Here is an 18,005-nt window from a genome sequence, read left to right as displayed (position 1 = left end):
CGTGTTCCAGGCGATCTCCTCCATCGTGGCCTGGCGGGCCGGGACACAGTAGACGCGTCACAGAAGAGGAGACAGGAGGTGCCCAGCTGACGAGCCGCCATGGGAGGCGGCAGACACGGGGCTCGTCCACACCACGTGCCATGAGGAGAGCGGGCGGAAGGCCACGTGTGCTCTCGTTACAAGACGGTCAAAACAGGGAAAACCATGACTCACAGAGCTATAAAAACGAAGAGGTGTTAAAGATTTTGCTCAAGGAGGAAACCAGGCAGCTGTTAGAAAGTTGAGAAGAAGATTAAAAGGCACTCTTGGGGGCGCCCGGGGGGCTCAGTCGGTTGAGCGTCTGACTCTTGATTTGGGCTGAGGTTACGATCCCAGAGTTGTGGGTTCGAGCCCCGAGTCGGGCTCTTTGCTGGGGTCGCGGAGGCTGCTTGGGATTCTCTCTCCCTCTCTCTCTGCCCCTCCCCTGCTGGCGTTCCCTTTCTCTCTCCCTCTCTCAAAATAAATAAACTTAGAAAAAACACTGAAATGGATAAGTACATGGAGGAAAACCTGGGTTTTTCCGTGGGGGTGGAGGGGGGAGATCAGCGGGACACGGTGGATAAGAACGGATTTGCGTGACTGTCCATCACGTACAGTTTACAGGCTTGTAGGTGGCGCGGGAGCCCCGCACGGAGCACTTCCGTCGGGGCCTCCGGCCGTGCGCCCTGAAGCTCGGATGCCGGTTTTCCAAAGTTCAAAAACAAGCAATACAGCCACATACACACGCACGCGTAGACACACACACACAGGTGCACATTACACACACGCGAGCGTTGCTTTGCGGCAGCCAGCGAGTGACGCGACTTCGTGGGTGCATCTGACAGACGTGATGCTCTCTGGAAGGCGCCAGGCACAGTGGGCTCCGTACGACCCACTTTTCCAAAGCCCAAGACCAGGTAACCCTCACCTACACAGAAAGAGGCCACGGTAGTTCTCTGGCAGGGAGGGATGAGGGCACCCAAGAGCTTCTGGGGTCCGGGAAAACCCTGCGTCTTGCAGAGAGCACTGGGTACACTGAACACGTCTGTGAAATTATCCTTAGGATCATTGCACTGGGGCGCCTAGGGGGCTCCGTTGGTTAAAGCATCCGACTTCAGCCCACGTCATGATCTCACGGTCTGTGAGTTCCAGTCCCGCGTCGGGCTCTGTGCTGACAGCTCGGAGCCTGGAGCCCGCTTCGGATTCTGTGTCTCCCCCTCTCTTTGCCCCTCCTGCACTCACGCTGTGTGTGTCTCTCTCTCTTTCAAAAGTAAATAAACATTAAAAAAATAAAAAAGTAAAAAGATGAGCGCACTAACTGCGGATCAGTGACACCTGAATTAAGAGTTAAAGCAAAGGAACGATAAACACAAAATGGAGGCACTGACCACCTCCGAGGGGCTGAGAGAACTGGCGGGGTCAGCAGCGGCTTTGAGGTCGTCCATGATCTCACAATGCCTCTTTCTATGTGCTACCGACATTATTTTATATGTATCGAATCCTAATGAGAAGGTGTTTAAAGCAAACATATAGGAATATACAAGAAGTACTCTTTAATCTCTCACACGTAGTGTTTCTCTTCCCTCCGTGGTGAAAACTTACAGCCTTTAGAAAAAGTCTAATGCACAGCCACATGCACAGCACCTAGATTTAAAAAGAAAATTTTAACGTTTATTTATTTTTTGGGGACAGAGAGAGACAGAGCATGAACGGGGGAGGGGCGGAGAGAGAGGGAGACACAGAATCGGAAACAGGCTCCAGGCTCCGAGCTGTCAGCACAGAGCCCAACGCGGGGCTCGAACTCACAGACCATGAGATCATGACCCGAGCCGCCCAGGCGCCCTCCTCCAAACGTTTTACAACCAAAGACCTGGTCCAGGGCCACGTGTTTATGTGTGTAAATCTTTTTTTTTTTTTTAATTTTTAATTTACATCCGAGTTAGTTAACATATAGTGTAATAATGGTTTCAGGAATAGAATTTAGTGACTGATCACTTACAGAGAACACCCAGCGCTCATCCCAACAAGTGTCCTCCTTAGTGCCCCTCGCCCATTTGGTCCACCCCCCAACCCAATAAATCTTTTAATCTGCGACCGCCCCCTTTTTCCCCACACCTTTAACTCGGTGACAGGCTGGGACCCACCACCCTGCGACAGGTCCCGCAGGTAAAGGAGGCCGGGGTCACACGGCGTAGACCGACCGGCTCTGGTGGGAGGAGGGACGTCTGGGCTGAGGCCCAAGAGGCGCCCAGGAGGCCCCTGGGGAGATGCCCGCTGGAGTGCCCGCGCTCGGGGGAGGAGCCGGGCCCGTGTGGGCGGGCCCGAGGGCGGGGCCAGTGCTTCGGGGGCGTGTCCAGTGGTGGGCGAGCCCGGCGTGGGCGGGGCCGGAGAGGGGACCCGCTGCCGGGGAGTCCCGAAGGGCCGCACGGGCCAGCTCACCACGGAGCACAGTGGACACGTCAGGCACACACGTCGGGGCCGCACGGCCGCCTGACTCCCTGAATCACCTGCCGGGTATGTGCGTGTGCTGGGCGCTGATCTCAGCGTGTCGAACAGTCAGCTCCTTGATCCTCAGTCAGGACAGGCCAGGTCACACGTAGTAACAAACAACTCCCCGGAGCGCAGCGACTCAAAACCTTGCCGCTTTATTGCTTGCTCCTGCTATGAGGTCGTTGCAGGGGTGGCGGGGGGCTCCCCGGGGCCCGTCTCAGATGCCAGGGGAAGCAGCTCGGGAGGAGCCGTCCAGAGCTCCAACACGGAGGCTAAAGCATTGCTTCTACTGACAGCTGGTCAGCCGGACCCGATTCGGGGCTCTGACCCCAAAAAGGCAGGAGGCGCATGCCCACGGGGTGCCCAGCACCCAGGAAGCTGGAAGCATTCCAGTAGATTATGGCCCCATTTTACAGAGAAGAAACCAATTAAAAAGGATGAAAGTAAGTCGCCCAAGGCCCCACACCTGGTTACGGAAAGGGAGGGAGGGTTGGTGCCGGCCGAGGAGGAGGATGGGTGTGGTAGGCGTGTGGGTTCAGAGCTCAGCTCCCATCCTGGACACCCGCGGGAGAGCCTCGCCCTGCCCTGTCTGAAGGCTGGACTCCCGCCTCCGGACACTTCTCCCAAGCTGGAGGCTCTGGTGATGCAGGGTTTGGACCAGGGCCCCGAGGCCTCTGCCTGAGCCCCGGCTCTGCCCAGAGCCCCCATTTCCTCCCCCGAGGCAGGTGTCCTGTGGCATCTCTGTCCACACCTGGGAATGGCGGATGGGTCTCCGGTTCCTGGAGCCGGGTCCCTCCTGGGTTTGGCCAAGCAGAGGCCTGGGCCACAGGGGCCCCTAGTCCCCACCTCCGCTGCCCTCCCAGCACCGAATTCTGCAAGCATGCCTCCTGTCTGGGCCCCAGCCCCAGCCCTGCCTTGCAGGCCTTGCGAGGCCCCTAAGGTCCAGTGATGCCTCTGGAGTAGGGCTCTGTTCCCCACCGGGATGCTGACTGGTGTAGGGGGACGGTAATGCTTACTTCATCAGGTCTGGGACATCAGACAGGGACAGTGCACGTGACCATTCACACGACAAATATCCTCCAACGGCTTCCTGAGGGCCAGGTACCGATGTAGTTTCTGGAAAATCCTCATGTCTTCGAGTGCTCGTTCCAGTGAGGCAGACACACGATAAACACCATGGTAAGTAAAGCATAGGGTCTGTTAGATGGCAAAAGGGGCCCTGGGAGAAAGGGGGCCTCACAGTCCTAAGTGGGGAGACCAGGACCTAGGGGAGAGCTGGGGGAGGACAGGTCCCTCCTGGCAGAGTGAAAGTTAGTGCAAAGGCCCTGGGGCAGGAGAACTGGCAGGAGCGCCACGGCCAGAGGAGGGACGCACGTGGTGTCCAGTGCCAAAGAGCTGGGTCCTGCGCGGAGTGACGTGGGCTTGTTGGGGGTTTTAAAGAACCGTACGCGGGGCGCCTGGGTGGCGCAGTCGGTTAAGCGTCCGAATTCAGCCAGGTCACGTTCTCGCGGTCCGTGAGTTCGAGCCCCGCGTCAGGCTCTGGGCTGATGGCTCGGAGCCTGGAGCCTGTTTCCGATTCTGTGTCTCCCTCTCTCTCTGCCCCTCCCCCGTTCATGCTCTGTCTCTCTCTGTCCCAAAAATAAATAAACGTTGAAAAAAAAAAAAAAGAAAAAAAAAAAAAAAGAACCGTACGCCTGTCTCCCACCTGGGTGAGGTCTCATGCTGGGCTGAATAATGTCCTCCAAGATTCATGTCAACCTGCAAACTCAGAATGTGGCCTTATTTAGAAAGAAGGTTTTGCAGATGTGCTGGTTAAGATGAGGTCATGTTCAATTGAGATGTTTCTAAATCCAGTGATGGGTGTTCTTACGACAAGAGGAGAAACACAGACGCAGAGAAGCCACGTGGAGACAGAGGCAGCGATGGGAGGGATGCAGTCACAAGAAAGGGACACCCGTGGCCCCCAGAAGTTCAGGAGGGCGCACAGCCCTGCCACACCTCGGTTTAGGGACCTGGCCTCCCGAGCTGTGAGAGGAGTCATTGTACTTCGTGCTGACTTGTTAGGGACACTCACGCGGCGGGGGGAGAAATGGCCAGATCCTGGATCTGTTTTGAATCTAGAGCCGACGGGATTTCCAGATGTGCTCGAAAGGGCGGGTCAAGGACACGGGGAGCAGCAGGAAGGGTGGAGCTGGCACCCCACGGGAAGCATCAGTGGCTGCGGTGGGGGGTTGTTGCCGGACTGTCAGCCGTGCCCGGGACCAGCAGGGAGCAGCCGAGATGCCCCGGGCAGAGGCTGCCCAAGCAGAGGCCCCTCAGTGGGCACCAATCACCATCCCTACCTAGGCTGAGTCCCCACCTAACGACAGGGGAGCTGGCGGGAAGCGCAGGGCGCGGGGGCCAGACGATGCCTCCCGGGCTTCTCTTCTGCCCCAGATGCGGGCCCCCGGGCCTTGCCCGGGTGGGTCTCTCCCGTGCTCGCTTTGCGGCCATTCCCATAACGGCCAAGCGTAGAGAAAACAAATATCCGTCAACTGACGGTTAAAAACAAAGGGTCTACCCACAAAGGGGAATATTATTCAGCAGGAAACAGGGATGAGGCCCGACCCAGCTCCGGTGCAGACAAAGCGCCACAGCTCACGCGGCACGAAAGACGCCAGACGCAAAAGGCCGCGTATCGTGTGATCCCTCCCACAGAGTGCTCAGAGCAGGGCCACGGACACAGAGGGGGGATTGGGGGTTGTCAGGTGCGCGGCTGTTCATGGGGATGGGGTTTCTTCTGTTGGGGATGGAAATGTTCTGGAGTTCGTGGTGGTGATCGCACAGCTCTGAACATACTAAACGCCGTGGAAATGTTCGCTTTAAGATTGTATACGAATTATAACGTACATTTTTTCAGTTTACTTTTATTTATTTTGAGAGTGGGGGAGAGGCAGAGAGGGAGGGAGACAGGATCCCAAGTAGGCTCCTCGCTGACAGCAGAAAGCCTGATGCTAGACTCGAACTCTCCACCCGTGAGGCCACGACCTGAGCCGAAATCACGAGTCAGACGCTTAACCGACTGAGCCCCCTGGCTGCCCCTGTAGCTAAAAGAAAATGGGTGGGGCACCTGGGGGGGCTCAGTCGATTAAGCGTCTGACTCTTGGTTCCGGCTCAGCTCATGATCTCACGGTCGTGACATTGAGACCTGCATCCGGTTCCTGGCTGACAGCCACTTGGGATTCTGTCTCTCCTCTCTCTGCTCCTTCCCTGCTGTCTCTCTCTCTCCGCCCCCCTCCCTTCTCTCTCTCAATAAATAAATAAACCTTTAAAAAAGAGTCTGGCAGGGCGCCTGGGGGGCTCAGTCGGTTGGGCGTCCGACTTCGGCTCAGGTCACGATCTTGCGGTTCGTGGGTTCGCGCCCCGCATCATCGGGCTCTGTGCTGACGGCTCGGAGCCTGGCGCCTGCTTCCGATTCTGTGTCTCCCTCTCTCTCTGACCTCCCCCACTAGCACTCTGTCCCTGTCTCTCTCTCAATAAATAAATAAGCTTTAAAAAAAAATTTTTTTTTTCAACGTTTATTTATTTTTGGGACAGAGAGAGACAGGGCATGAACGGGGGAGGGGCAGAGAGAGAGGGAGACACAGAATCGGAAACAGGCTCCAGGCTCTGAGCCATCAGCCCAGAGCCTGACGCGGGGCTCGAACTCACGGACCGCGAGATCGTGACCTGGCTGAAGTCGGACGCTTAACCGGCTGCGCCACCCAGGCGCCCCTAAATAAGCTTTAAAAAAAGAATCTGGGGCCTCTGACATCGGTGCTGGGTCACACCAGCCCCGTGGCGCACGGACGCCGGACTCACATCCAGGCTCACACGTGCTAGTGGGAGACCCTGGGCCAGTTGGACCTCGGCTTTCTCACCTGTGAAATACGGAGGGTGGCAGGACCACCGCTCAGAGCAGAGCCTGCCCCTCAGGGCACCTCCCCCAGGCCAGACCCTCGCTCAGGACACGTCTGGGTTTTTTGGGGGGGTGGTTCCATGGTACAAGACCACCGGTTCACTGAACCCGGGAGCAGCTCGGTGGCATTTAGCACGTCCAGCGTTGTGCACCCGCCACGTCTATCTGGTTCCAGAACATTCTCCCCACCCCAAAATAAAGCGCTGGGCCCGTGAGCAGTCACTGGTCACTGGCCTCCTGCTCCGGGCCCCGGCAGCCACCAACCTGCCTGTCTCTGCCCTTACCCATCCCACACAGGCCACGGAATGGGCTGTGCAGCATGTGACCTTTGACCTTCTGGCGTTTGAGCCTGCCAGCGTCCGACAAATAGACCCGTCTCCACACGGTTATGTAAGCTGTCCTTCTCAAAAAAGTCTAACCGGACCTCAGATGTACTGCCTGGAGGGATCTTGGTTTGTGGTACTCCTCAGCCTGGAGTTACTCTGTTTATACTATGAAAATCCATGAATTCAGCAACCCACTTGAGGCTAAACAACTCACAGGAGCCCCCACCTGCCTCGGTGCCCGCCAGCACAGAGCGGGGTGCGAAGGCAGCGAGGGTGTGGAGGGCCCTGGGGTGCTCCTGGAGTCTGGCGGGGCGGGGGGCAGGAAGCAGGTGGGGAGGGGAGGCGGGAGGGGGCATCAGCGTGGGCCCGGAGAAACACCTGGACGGCAGGTGAGGCAGCGAGGCCAGGTTGGGAGAATTCTGGGGCTGGGTGGGGGGGACTCTGACGCAGCCCCAGCCCCTGGCCTGTCCCTGTCCAAGCCCTGTGGTGACTCAGGCCGGCCGGGTTTCTGCATACCTGTGAGATGTCCTGCCAGGCGCGTGACTGTCTGTCCTCCCTCAGCAGGGCGGCTCAAGTCCGAGTCAGGCTGAGTCACCCCTCCAGGCCCTCCGCTAAGGCCTTCTGCGGGACCAGTCCGGGCTTCATTGGGGAGCTGCTGAAGGGTAAGTACTGGAACCCTCCGTGTGGGAGGAGATGCTGGGGGAAGCGTGCGGTCCCCACGCCCGCCGGTGGCTCAGTCCTTTTCCCTCCGGGCCCTGGAGGACGCTGGCACCAGACCTGCCTGAGGGCCCCGCCCACCTGCCCCCAGCCCGGGAGACCCTCCCTGTCCCCCCCAGCCCCTGCCAGCCACCAGCCTGCTTTCTGTCTCTGGACTTGCCCAGTCCCGACATTTCACGCAAAAGGAATCCTACAAGGCGCGGCCTTTGGGATCTGGCTTCTCACTTCCCAGGATGCTTTCCAGGTTCATCCACACGGCGTCACGTGTCAGTGCCTCCCTTTAAAATGAACTTCATGGGGTGTAACTCATATCCATGATTTAAAAAAATTAATGTTTATTTTTGAGAGAAGAGAGAGTGAGCAGGGGAGGGGCCAAGAGAGAGGGAGAGAGAGAACCCTAACCAGGCTCCACACTGTCAGCCCAGAGCCCCACGTGGGCTCCCACCGACTGTGAGATCATGACCTGAGCCACAGTGGGATGCTTAGCCGACTGAGCTACCCAGGGGCGCCTCCTTCGCGGTGAAATGCTAACATCGCAGTGCGTTTTAAGCCATGTGTCCAGCACGACCTCAGTCACCACAGGACACGTCCGTCCCCCCGAGACCCAGGGATCCCTCTGCCCCAGAGCAGGGATCCGGTCTCGTGATCGCGGTGACCGAGCCCCGCCAGTGGACGCTGACGTCCGTCGGGGTCTCTGTGTCCAGCTGCCTGTACTGTGCATGGAGAGTTTTAAGGCTCGTCCACACGGGTGCTGGACTCGGTCTAGACCCTCAGGTTGTTGAGAATTTTCCCGCAATTTGTTTTTCCTTCTCTTGCTGATGGACGTTCGTTTCCAGCTCTGGGCTGTTAGCTGCAGTGAAACCTTTCCCATGCAGGACTTGGGGATAGGATTTCTGGGTTGTTGGGGAAGTTCATGTTTTGAGTTATAAAGCTACCAAAATTCTCTGCCTGGAGGGACACAGGTGTAGCCCTTCCCTCTGGGCCCGGGGCTGGAGGGGGCTGGCCGGCCAGGCCAGGGCGGGAGAGCCGGGAGCCTCCTTGGAAGCCCTCAGGCTGTCACCTTCCCACCTGTAGAGGTCCAAGAGGTGTAGTCCCACCCCACCCCCTCCCAGCGTTTCAGAACCAACACCACCTCCAGAGCAAAGGCAGGGGTGGGGTTGGGGGACATCCTTCCTTTGCTTAAACAAAGTTTGAAGGCCTGAGGTCTAACCTGTGCCCTGAGAAGCTTTGCCTACGTTCCCCCGGAGGAAGTCAAAGTCCTATCCAGAATGAGCTCTGACTTCAGTAGCGCTTCCCGAGGGCAGGAGTCGGCTTGGGACCCGGGGGCAGGGAGGTGCCCTGTCGTTCTGGAGGACTCTTCTAGAAGAAGCTGGCTCCTCTCCATTGCTCTACCTAATTCTCTTTGGGGCCTCTCCCACTTTCCAAGGAGGTAACTGAAACGCCCAGCGCCTGGAGGGGACCCACCTCATCCCTCTCTGCTACCCAGAGCCAGGTGGTGAGGGGGTGGTCAGGGTGGGGGAGGACGCTGCCCCCAGGCCCACCTCCCCGCCGGCAAAGTGTCAGCCAGGTCTGAGGAGCAGGGAGCCTTGTGGGCAGGGCGGCAGGGACAGGAGTTGAGTGGAACTCCTGGTAACGACAGTAGTGTGCCCTCTCACTGTCCTACCGCAGTGTCATTTACTAGGCCCATCCGAGGACCGCTTAGCAATTCTAGGCGAGGGTCGGCACACAGCTTCCCCAGAGGGCTGGGTGGCAAATACGGCTTTGCCACTGCACAGACCATTGCAGTAGCCCTGCAGGTGTGGCCCGAAGCAGCCGCGCACAGTAAACAGGCTGGGCTGTGTCTCGATAAGGTGAGGACCTCAAACCACCGGAACGGGTCAGAGGACCTGGACAGACGTCTTTCCAGAGAAGACAAATGAACGCCCAGCGCTCGCACAAGAAGATGCTCATCTTTAGGGAAATGCAAATCAACACCGGGGCGAGAAACCACTTCACGCCCACTTGGGTGTCTATTTTTAAGGACTCAAAAAATAACAAGTATTGGTGAGGATGGGGGGGCGAGGGGAGCCCCCGTGCACGCGCGGCGGGAGTGCAAACTGGGGCCACCGCTGTGGGAAACAGTACGGAGGCTCCTCAAAGGAGTGAAAATAGAAGTACCCTGTGATCCAACCCTGCCACTTGTGTGGACGTGCCCCACAGAGTTGAAAGCAGGATGTTGAGATATTTGTACATCCCTTGTTCACAGCAGCCTTATTCACAACAGCTAAAACGTGGAAGAAACCCCAGGGTCCATCGACGTATGAATGGACAACGGACAGTCAGAATGTGGTCTATCCCCATAACGCAATACTATTCAGCCTTGGAAAAAGAAAGAAATTCTGGGACACCTGGCTAGTTCAATCCCCACATGAGGCACAGAAATTATTTAAAAGAAAAAAAAAAAGGAGGGGCACCTGGGTGGCTCAGTCGGTTAAGCATCTGACTTTGGCTCAGGTCATGATCTCACAGTTTGTGGGTTCCAGCCCCGTGTCCGGTCCTGTGCTGACAGCTCGGAGCCCGGAGCCTGATTCGGATTCTGCGTCTCCCTCTCTCTCTGATCTTCCCCCGCTCGCACTCTGTCTCTCTCAAAAATACATAAAACCTTTCAAAAAAAACCTTTTTTTAAAAAAAGGAAATTCTGACACCCGCGACTACACGGACGAACCCGGAGGACACGACGCGAAGGGAAAGGAGCCGTCATAAAAGACAAACACCGCGTGACTCCCCTTCCGTGAGGGCCTAGAGCAGACAGAGGGTAGAAGTGGGCGCCGGGGGCTGGGGTCAGTGTGGGGTGGGACAGAGCGTCAGGCCGGGAGGACGAGAAAGTGCTGGGGGCTGACGGTGGCCGCAGGGCGGTGCGGGTGTAGTTGGTGCCCCTGAACTAGACGCTTGAAAATGGCTAAGATGGTAAATTTGCAAGTTATGTTTGTTTCCTGTTTTTAATGTTTACTTATTTATTTTTGAGAGAGAGAGAGAGAGAGAGCATATGAGCAGAGGAGGGGCAGAGAGACTCCCAAGCAGGCTCCAGGCTCTGAGCTGTGAGCACAGAGCCCGACGTGGGGCACGAACCCATAAACTGTGAGATCATGACCTGAGCTGAGGGACGCTTAACCGACTGAGCCACCCAGGCGCCCCCATCCAGCAACCATCTTTACCGGCCTGCTGGGCCCTTCCTTAATGAATTAAATACACCTCCAGTCCCTGATTTGTCCATATTTCTAGGAGAGTTTTTAACTTTTTGAAAATTACATGCGACACCCTGGGAATCACAGTGACACGAGAATGCGGACTTCCATGTGTTTTAGGGCACACGGACCACCCCACACCCCAGCGTCCGCGACAGACATCACAGACTGATCGCAGACCCCTCCTCACTCTCGCTCGCGCCGTAAGGCCCTGGGGACCCACCTCCAGGTCCTTTGAAATGACAGCCACTCGCCCTTCCTCTTGTGGGCGCTAGAGCCCTGTCTGGGTGGGTGTCATCTCCGCGGAAGGTGGAGTGTTTCTGTACGTTGAGCGAGGGGGTCTTTCTTGGGATCAGGCTTAAACTTCGTTCAACTTCCTTTTAAAGTTTCCTCACTGCTGGGACTCCTGGTGGCTTGGTCCGTTAAGTATACAGCTCTTGATCTCAGCTCAGGTCCTGATCTCCCAGTTCATCAGTTCGAGCCCCACGTCGGGCTCTGCACTGACAGCACGGAGCCTGCTTGGGATTCTCTCTCTCCCTCTCTCTCTCTCTCTGCCCCTCCCCCACTCACGCTCTCCGTCTCACTCTCTCTCTCTCTCTCAAATTAAATAAATAAGCATTTTTAAAAAACAAAATAAAATATTCACAGACCGGGGCACCTGGGTGGCTCAGTCTGCTAGGCTTCCGACTTCGGCTCAGGTCCTGATCTTATGGTTCACGAGTTCGAGCCCCACGTTGGGCTCTGTGCTGACAGTGCTGAGCCCGCTTGGGATTCTGTCTCTCCCCCTTTCTGCCTCTCCCTCTCTCTCTCTCTCAAAATAAATAAATCAACTGAAAAAAATAAAATAAAAACATAAAGTTTCCTTACTGTTTGCTGGGTCTCGGGCAGAACACTGGAGGGCAGAGATGGACAGGACCGAGTCCTTGCTTTGGAGACGGATGCGGTGCAGGAGCCAGAGGGGGTGCGGGTTTAAATCCTCGAGCGGCCGCATAGCTGTGTGACATGGGGTGAGTCACTTCACTTCTCTGGCCCTCAGTTTCTCCTCCCTGAGGTGAGTGGGAATAGGGATCAAACCTACCCCCGAGGGTCACTGTGGCTGTGAGAGCCAGTTCCTATAGTGTTGCCTACAGGCAGCCCACATAGTTCTCGTTCGGACCCTTTGGTAGGAGAGGGCCGCCCCGGACGGAGGGTCAGGGTGCCTGCTCACTCACCCTCAGCTGGGAACGTACGCCCAGGAAACCTTGTGAGTTCTGATCTGGAGGTCACAGCAAAAGGCAGTGAGTGCACAGATTTGCAGATAAGGAATCTGAATAAAGAGGGTATGAGCACCGACGATGAGAGAAGGGAGGAACCTGGAGGTGACCAACAGGGCCCGAGGAGCTGGAATTGGGTGCCTTGGGGGGCCTCCCCTTGGGGGCTCAGTAACCTGTTCCAAATGCAAAGCCTCCCCCCACCCCAGCCCGCCCCTAACTTCACTGTCCTTCCTGGAAAATCTCTTTCCCAGGGCGGGCTGGGGTCATGCCCCGGGGACTAGCCCCCTCCGGCAACCCTGTGTCCCCACCCTCTGTCCATCTCCACCCACTCCTGAAGCCCTCTTACTCTGCTCCGGCAGCTCTGGGGGGCCTGGGCGAACGCAGTTGGTCCTGGACAACGGAGGGAATGGATAGTGACCCCAGGGGTGCCGTGGCTGACCTCATACTGAAAAACAAGGGGCTTGGCCAGGAGACCCCTTGTCCCTCCCAGCTCTGGTGGCCTCTGGCCGCAGTCCAGTGTCAGGAACCTGTGTGTCCTGGGGCCTGGAGAAGGGCCTGGGTGCAGGCCCAGGGTTTCCAGGAGATGCTAAGTGGGATTCCTTCCAGGGGAGCAAGAAGTATAGCTGCTGGGTGGCTCTGTGAAGGCAGCGGGGGGTGGGGGGGGCTGCCTGTTGGAAGCATCCACAGGCTGGTGCGACCACCCAGGGCCATTACTGCAGGCTGAGGGCAGTGAGGGGGTTGTGGGTACTCTGCATTCACAAAAGCAGTAGCTGAGCATAAGGATATTTCACCCTAGTGGCACCTGGGTGGCCCAGTGGGTCGAGTGTCCGACTTCGGCTCAGGTCTTGATCTCAGGGTTCGTGAGTTCGAGTCCTGTATCAGGCTCTGTGCTGAAGACGTCTTTGGTGTAAAAAGGTGATTTTATTAAAGCTCAGGGACAGGACCTGTGGGCAGGAAGAGCTGCAATGGGGTTGTGAGAGGTGACTGGTTACATCCTATGAAGCTGAGGGAGGAAAAGTCAAGGGGAAGTTTCTTAAAGGGATTTCATAGGCTGAAGGAGACCCACAGATCACTGGAGGCCTGGCTGTTGTCAAGCTAAGGCTGTTTTCCTTCTAGCAAAGCATTAGCATTAAGACAGTACTAAGTTCCTGGATGTCAGGCTATTGATAAGATGGCCCTTTTCTCCAGATATTACTAAGATGTTTGTAAACTGATGGAGAAGCTATCAGTTTAACCATTTGTTTTCTGTCCTTTCCTTTGTCCTTGGACAGCCAGGAGTGCCAGAGGATTGTCACACAGGTCCCACCTGAGGGGGGCGGGGCGGGTGTTGCTAGGTCCTGCTTGCTCTCGGCTTGCCTTATGCTCCCTCATCACTTTGACCCTTCCCGAAGCAGCCACTGTTAACAGTTTCCTGTGTGAGAATCTGGCTCTTTGCCCTGCTTGGGCACATCACCTAATTTCTCTGGGCCTCAATGCTCTCATCTGTAAAATGGTGCTATAATAGCAAGTACCTCACGGAATCGTTGTAAGGAATACATGAATGAATATATACGGAAAGACTGGCTCATGGTCAGCCAGGGCTTAGCCACTATGCTATATATTATACATGCATATGTAACCTAGCACTATGTGGTACGTACAGGTACGTACGTATATGTGCTTGTCCATACGTGGAGTTCTGGTATACACACCCCCTCCCAGTGATTTTCTAAAATGACAACTAATAGCCCAGTTCACTGTTTTGCATGTTAATTACAAACTTTGGAGCACTTTACACCTAAGTACACGTATATTTAGCGCTGTGTCTGAGAATCTGCTGTGTATTATCACCATGAAATGATTTATCTAAACTTTCCCTCCGATTTCCTGTGTTTTGGTTCCATTTGGCAGACAATTTGTTATGAAACAATATGATTTAAAATGCATCACCTGTAAAGCAGCCCTTCTCTAAGAATTTGTCTTTTCTTTTTTTTTTTTTTACTAATTTTATTTCATTTTTATTATTTTTCAAGCTCTATGCCCAACATGGTGCTTGAACTCATGACCCTGAGAGCAAGAGTCACGTGCTTTACAGACTGAAACGGCCAGGTGACCCTCTAAGAATTTATTCAATGCAGCCCCTAGCCCTGGGGCTACACATGGCACGTCCAGCTATTAATGTGCCTGTGCAGACAGGAGGCAGCCGGCGAGGGACGTAGGGCACGGTCTCCCTTCCCCTTCCAAGTTCCCCCTGCAGCCCCCCAAGGGGCGAGTCCAGTGCTGGCTCCGCCCCGGGCCCGCTCAAGCCCCGCCCCCGCCAGGTCCCGCCCCGCCCCACCGTCCACTGAGCGCGGCCTCCCCGCCAGGCCCCGCCCCCACAAGGCGCCGCCCCGCCCCCAGTCCCGCAGCCCACTGAGCGCGGCCGCCCCGCCAGGCCCCGCCCCGTGTTCCGCCTCTCGGAGCGCACTGCGCCTGCGCCGGCGTCTCAGGCTCAGAGGCCCGGCGGCCGCGGCTCTTTTGTTTCCCCGCCGGAGTCCGAGCCGGACCCCGAATCCGAGCCCGAGTCGGAGCCGGGGAGGGATCCTCATCAGCGGCCCGGGCTGCGAGCGCCCCCCCGAGCGGCCTGCGGGGCTGGAGGCGGGCCCGGCCTGCCCGATGGGGCGCGCCCCCCGCCCGCCGCCCCCGGCCCGCGCCGCCGCCTGAGCCGCCCGCCCGCGCCATGGAGCCCGGCCGCGGCGGCCTGGAGGCCGTGGGCAAGTTCGAGTTCTCGCGCAAGGACCTGATAGGGCACGGCGCCTTCGCTGTGGTCTTCAAGGGGCGCCACCGGGAGGTGAGGGGCGCCGGCGGGCCCGGTCCGAGGCCCGGCGAGGGGGAGACCCCTCCTCCCTGCCGCACACCTGGGACCCCCGTCCCTGCCCCACACCCCGCGACGCTCTTGTCCCCGCCCCACGCCCCGGGCCCCCCGGGCCCCGCCCCAGACCCGCGGATTCTTATGCCCACACCCCACTCCACGGGCCCTTCATCCCCATCTCCACATCCGGGGCTCCCTCGCCCTTACATCTCCCGGACACCTCATTCCGATCCCACACCGGGGGCCTCGCCAGCGGCACCGGAATCCCCCCAGGTGCTTACCTGGCCTGGGGGTGGCCTTCTATGGTTCTGGGATTCCTGGCCCCTGAGGAACCTTTACGCTTGGTTTTCAGAAGCACGACCTGGAGGTCGCAGTCAAGTGCATCAACAAGAAGAATCTGGCCAAGTCCCAGACACTGCTGGGGAAGGAAATCAAGATCCTCAAGGTGAGCGGGTGTTGGAAGTGATAGGGGAAGAGGGTGCTGGGTGAGCCTGCCTTGGTCATAAGAAACTTGGGTTTCTGTCCTAGGAATTGAAACATGAAAACATCGTGGCTTTGTATGACTTCCAGGTAAGGCTCCAGGCTGCATTCTCGGTGGGGAGGGGGTACGCTACCCTCCCAGGCTGGCCTGGGCACAGCCTGGTCCTAGACCAGCCAAGTGCTGGAGACCCTGGTCAGTGGTGGAAGGTTCCAGTCCGGTGTCTCATGTTGGGAGAAGGAGCTGAGCACCTGTGTGTATACATCTCTGTCTGGGCTGCCCAGGACTCCGGAGACTTGATTCTCCATTCTCGGCCCAGTTCTGGGCCCGGGCTTCTCAGGGCACGTTGGGAGGGCCCCACCGCCCCCGGCTGCCTGCATGCCACAGGCACGAGGGAGCACCCCCGTTGGAGTTACTCTGACTGTTCGAGGTCTGGCTAGCTACTGCACAGCCCTCAGGGGCTGTCTGGCCCTGTGGCCCTGACCATGGGTCCTGTCCTCGGCGTAGGCAGGCCCGGGGCAGGGCAGTCCTGCCGGCCTGGCCCACCTGTCTGGGCCGGCTGGTTGTTTGTTGACATTGCTCCAGCGGCAGGGCATTGGCCAGTCTCTTCCTGCGTCAGGCTGGGGGAGGGGAGGGGCTGAGGGAGATTCCTTCTTGCTGGCAGTTGGGGCCAGACAGCCCAGGCCCGAGCAGCAGCGGCTGGGAGGCGGTCAGGCCCAGCGGGCTCAGGAGGCCTCAGCCGGGTTTCCTCACCGCCCCCAGGTCCCCAGGGCCCGAGGTGGGGCCCCGCTTCGGCGAGCGTCCAGGACCCTGGACACCCAGTTTGGGGACGGGGAACCTGAGGCCGCAGATATGCGGGCCAAAGTGCTGACTAATGATTTTGAAACCTGTTTACGGAGGCCACGGGACCAGCCCCTGGCTGAGGGGAAGTTCCCAGCCCGGCTGTCTGTGTTTTGGTGGCCTCCTCCCTCCTCCCCTGCTCTCCCCCTCCCCCTTCAGAGCTGGGCCGTGGCCTTGGGGGCTGTGGCGTGACGTGAGGCGACGGGCAGGGCACGGGTCCAGTGTGACAGCAAGTACCTGGAAGCCGGGCACTGGGCACAGAGACACTGTGTCCTGGGGCCAGGAGAGCGGCCCCCCTGCCTTCTCCGCCTCACACCTTTCCCTGTCCTCCCCCTCCTGGAGCCCCCGCCCTGCTTCCTTCCCCATCCCAGCCGCACCGCACACCTGCTTGTGGGCAACGCTTCTTCCTCTCTTGCTGGCAGTGAGTCAGCTCCCCTGCTTGGAGGAGGCGCTTGCTCGGAGGCCCATGTGGTCCCCCCACCCCCCGAGGCCTGGCCTCTGCCCTCACCCCCAGGGTGTGGGCTGGCCCTCTGAGTCCGTGGACTCCACCGAGACACATGGGACCCGAGAAGAAATGGGCTTTTAAAACTAGGTAATAGATAACTTAGCTAAAAAAAAAAAGATTATAAAGCGGACTTGGAAAAAGGTAACCCCTTTCCCTGTTGACCCCCATCTTACCCCGGAGGCACCCCCCCTCCCCCGCATACTGGTTGTTTCTGGATCTCTCCAGGGACAGAAACACGTTCTTACAAGCCCCTGTGCCACCACAGCGTCCACGGTCTGTGGGTATCTCAGGCAAGGATCTTTGTCACTCCACAGTGTCCCAATGTGTGTGAGAATTACACCCTTCTCCCAAGAAAATTCCCCCTGAACTCCTGCGAGGTTACTGACCCTAAGCTCACACGCTGAAGCTGGATGACCTACTTCAGTCCTGGCTCTGCCCCTTAAACTAGCTGTGGGTCCTTGGGCAAGTATCTTAACCCCTCTGGGCATCCATCTCTTGCTGTGTTAGAGACGATGGCGTTGTGCTCACATCTGTGTGCACACTTGCTGTTCCAGTTGTGTCCGTGGGTGTTCTTGCGGTCACATTGGTACGATCGCCCCACATTGCAGGGCTGACTTTGCCCAACCCCAGCTGAGGGCACGGGTGTTTTTCCGGGATTCTGACATGTCAGCAGTGTGGGAGAGACTGGCCTTGCCCTCACTTCCGGCCACGTGTGTATCTGTAGCATGGGTTCCTGGACAGGAGTCCCTGGGTAAGGGGGGACACGTGCTTCTGGTTTGGGACAGTTGTCAGATTGCGGTCCCCAGAGGTGGGCCTGGACACGGTGCTGCATTCAGAAGGGCCGGTCTCCCCACATCCTTGCCAGGGGGGTGGTTATCAGACTTGCATCCTGGTGGAAAATGACATGTCCTTGTTTTTTCACTTGTCGTGAGTGAGGCTCAGCAGCCTGACGTGTGTATTAGGAAAACCACCTGTCCTACACATGATCCCTGTTGGCCTTTAATCACTGAGGTTGGATGGCACTGTGCTTAACGACCGGCCGGCCCCCAGCCATATTGCCTTCCCTGAGCCCAGCTCCTCGATGTACTTTGTGTGACTTAGCTTGGGCAGGCTCGTCAGCCTCTTGGTGTCTCAGTGTTACCTGTAAAATGGGACATAACAGTACACCTGCGTCGTAGAGTGGTTGTGATGAGAAGCTGGGTCAATTTACATCAGGTGCCTAGATCTGTGGCTGCTGTATAACAGGTGCTATATAAATATTGATTTGTAGGAGCTCTTTATATATTAAGGAAAGCCCTTTTGTGATGGATTACCTTCTCTCAGGTTGTAGTTTTGTTTGTGGTCCTTGTGGAATAGGGACATTTGTCAGGCTGATGTGGGTGGGGTG

General features: G+C 57.5%; 1 protein-coding gene and 2 long non-coding RNA genes across 5 annotated transcripts in view; 2 read left to right on the top strand and 1 right to left on the bottom strand.

Annotated features, from left to right (window-relative positions):
- Positions 1 to 2,395: 2,395 nt before the first annotated feature.
- On the top strand, positions 2,396 to 10,531 carry LOC147575224 (uncharacterized). Of its 2 annotated transcripts, none has more exons than XR_015242147.1 (5): positions 2,396 to 2,532; positions 3,533 to 3,687; positions 6,743 to 6,835; positions 7,336 to 7,433; positions 10,160 to 10,531. It is a non-coding gene; the product is annotated as an uncharacterized LOC147575224 (long non-coding RNA). The 2 variants fall into 2 exon arrangements; XR_015242146.1 differs by having other exon boundaries at positions 7,333 to 7,433.
- Positions 7,617 to 15,201, bottom strand: LOC147575223 (uncharacterized). Of its 2 annotated transcripts, none has more exons than XR_015242148.1 (3): positions 15,077 to 15,201; positions 11,580 to 11,705; positions 7,617 to 7,766 (listed from the first exon to the last, which is right to left on the bottom strand). It is a non-coding gene; the product is annotated as an uncharacterized LOC147575223 (long non-coding RNA). The 2 variants fall into 2 exon arrangements; XR_015242149.1 differs by lacking the exon at positions 15,077 to 15,201 and adding an exon at positions 11,791 to 12,267.
- ULK1 (unc-51 like autophagy activating kinase 1) overlaps positions 14,430 to 18,005 on the top strand; it is a 21,996-nt gene continuing 18,420 nt past the window's right edge. Inside the window, exons 1-3 of the mRNA XM_086681394.1 lie at positions 14,430 to 14,774; positions 15,148 to 15,240; positions 15,324 to 15,365. Coding sequence (XP_086537520.1) covers positions 14,664 to 14,774; positions 15,148 to 15,240; positions 15,324 to 15,365 — 246 coding nt within the window. The 5' untranslated portion in view covers positions 14,430 to 14,663. The remainder of the gene's footprint in view (positions 14,775 to 15,147; positions 15,241 to 15,323; positions 15,366 to 18,005) is intronic.

This window comes from Puma concolor, chromosome D3, assembly GCF_028749965.1.
Source record: "Puma concolor isolate L17-30 chromosome D3, mPumCon1.1.hap2, whole genome shotgun sequence".
Taxonomy (NCBI): domain Eukaryota; kingdom Metazoa; phylum Chordata; class Mammalia; order Carnivora; family Felidae; genus Puma; species Puma concolor.
This window is presented reverse-complemented; position numbering and strand designations above follow the sequence as displayed.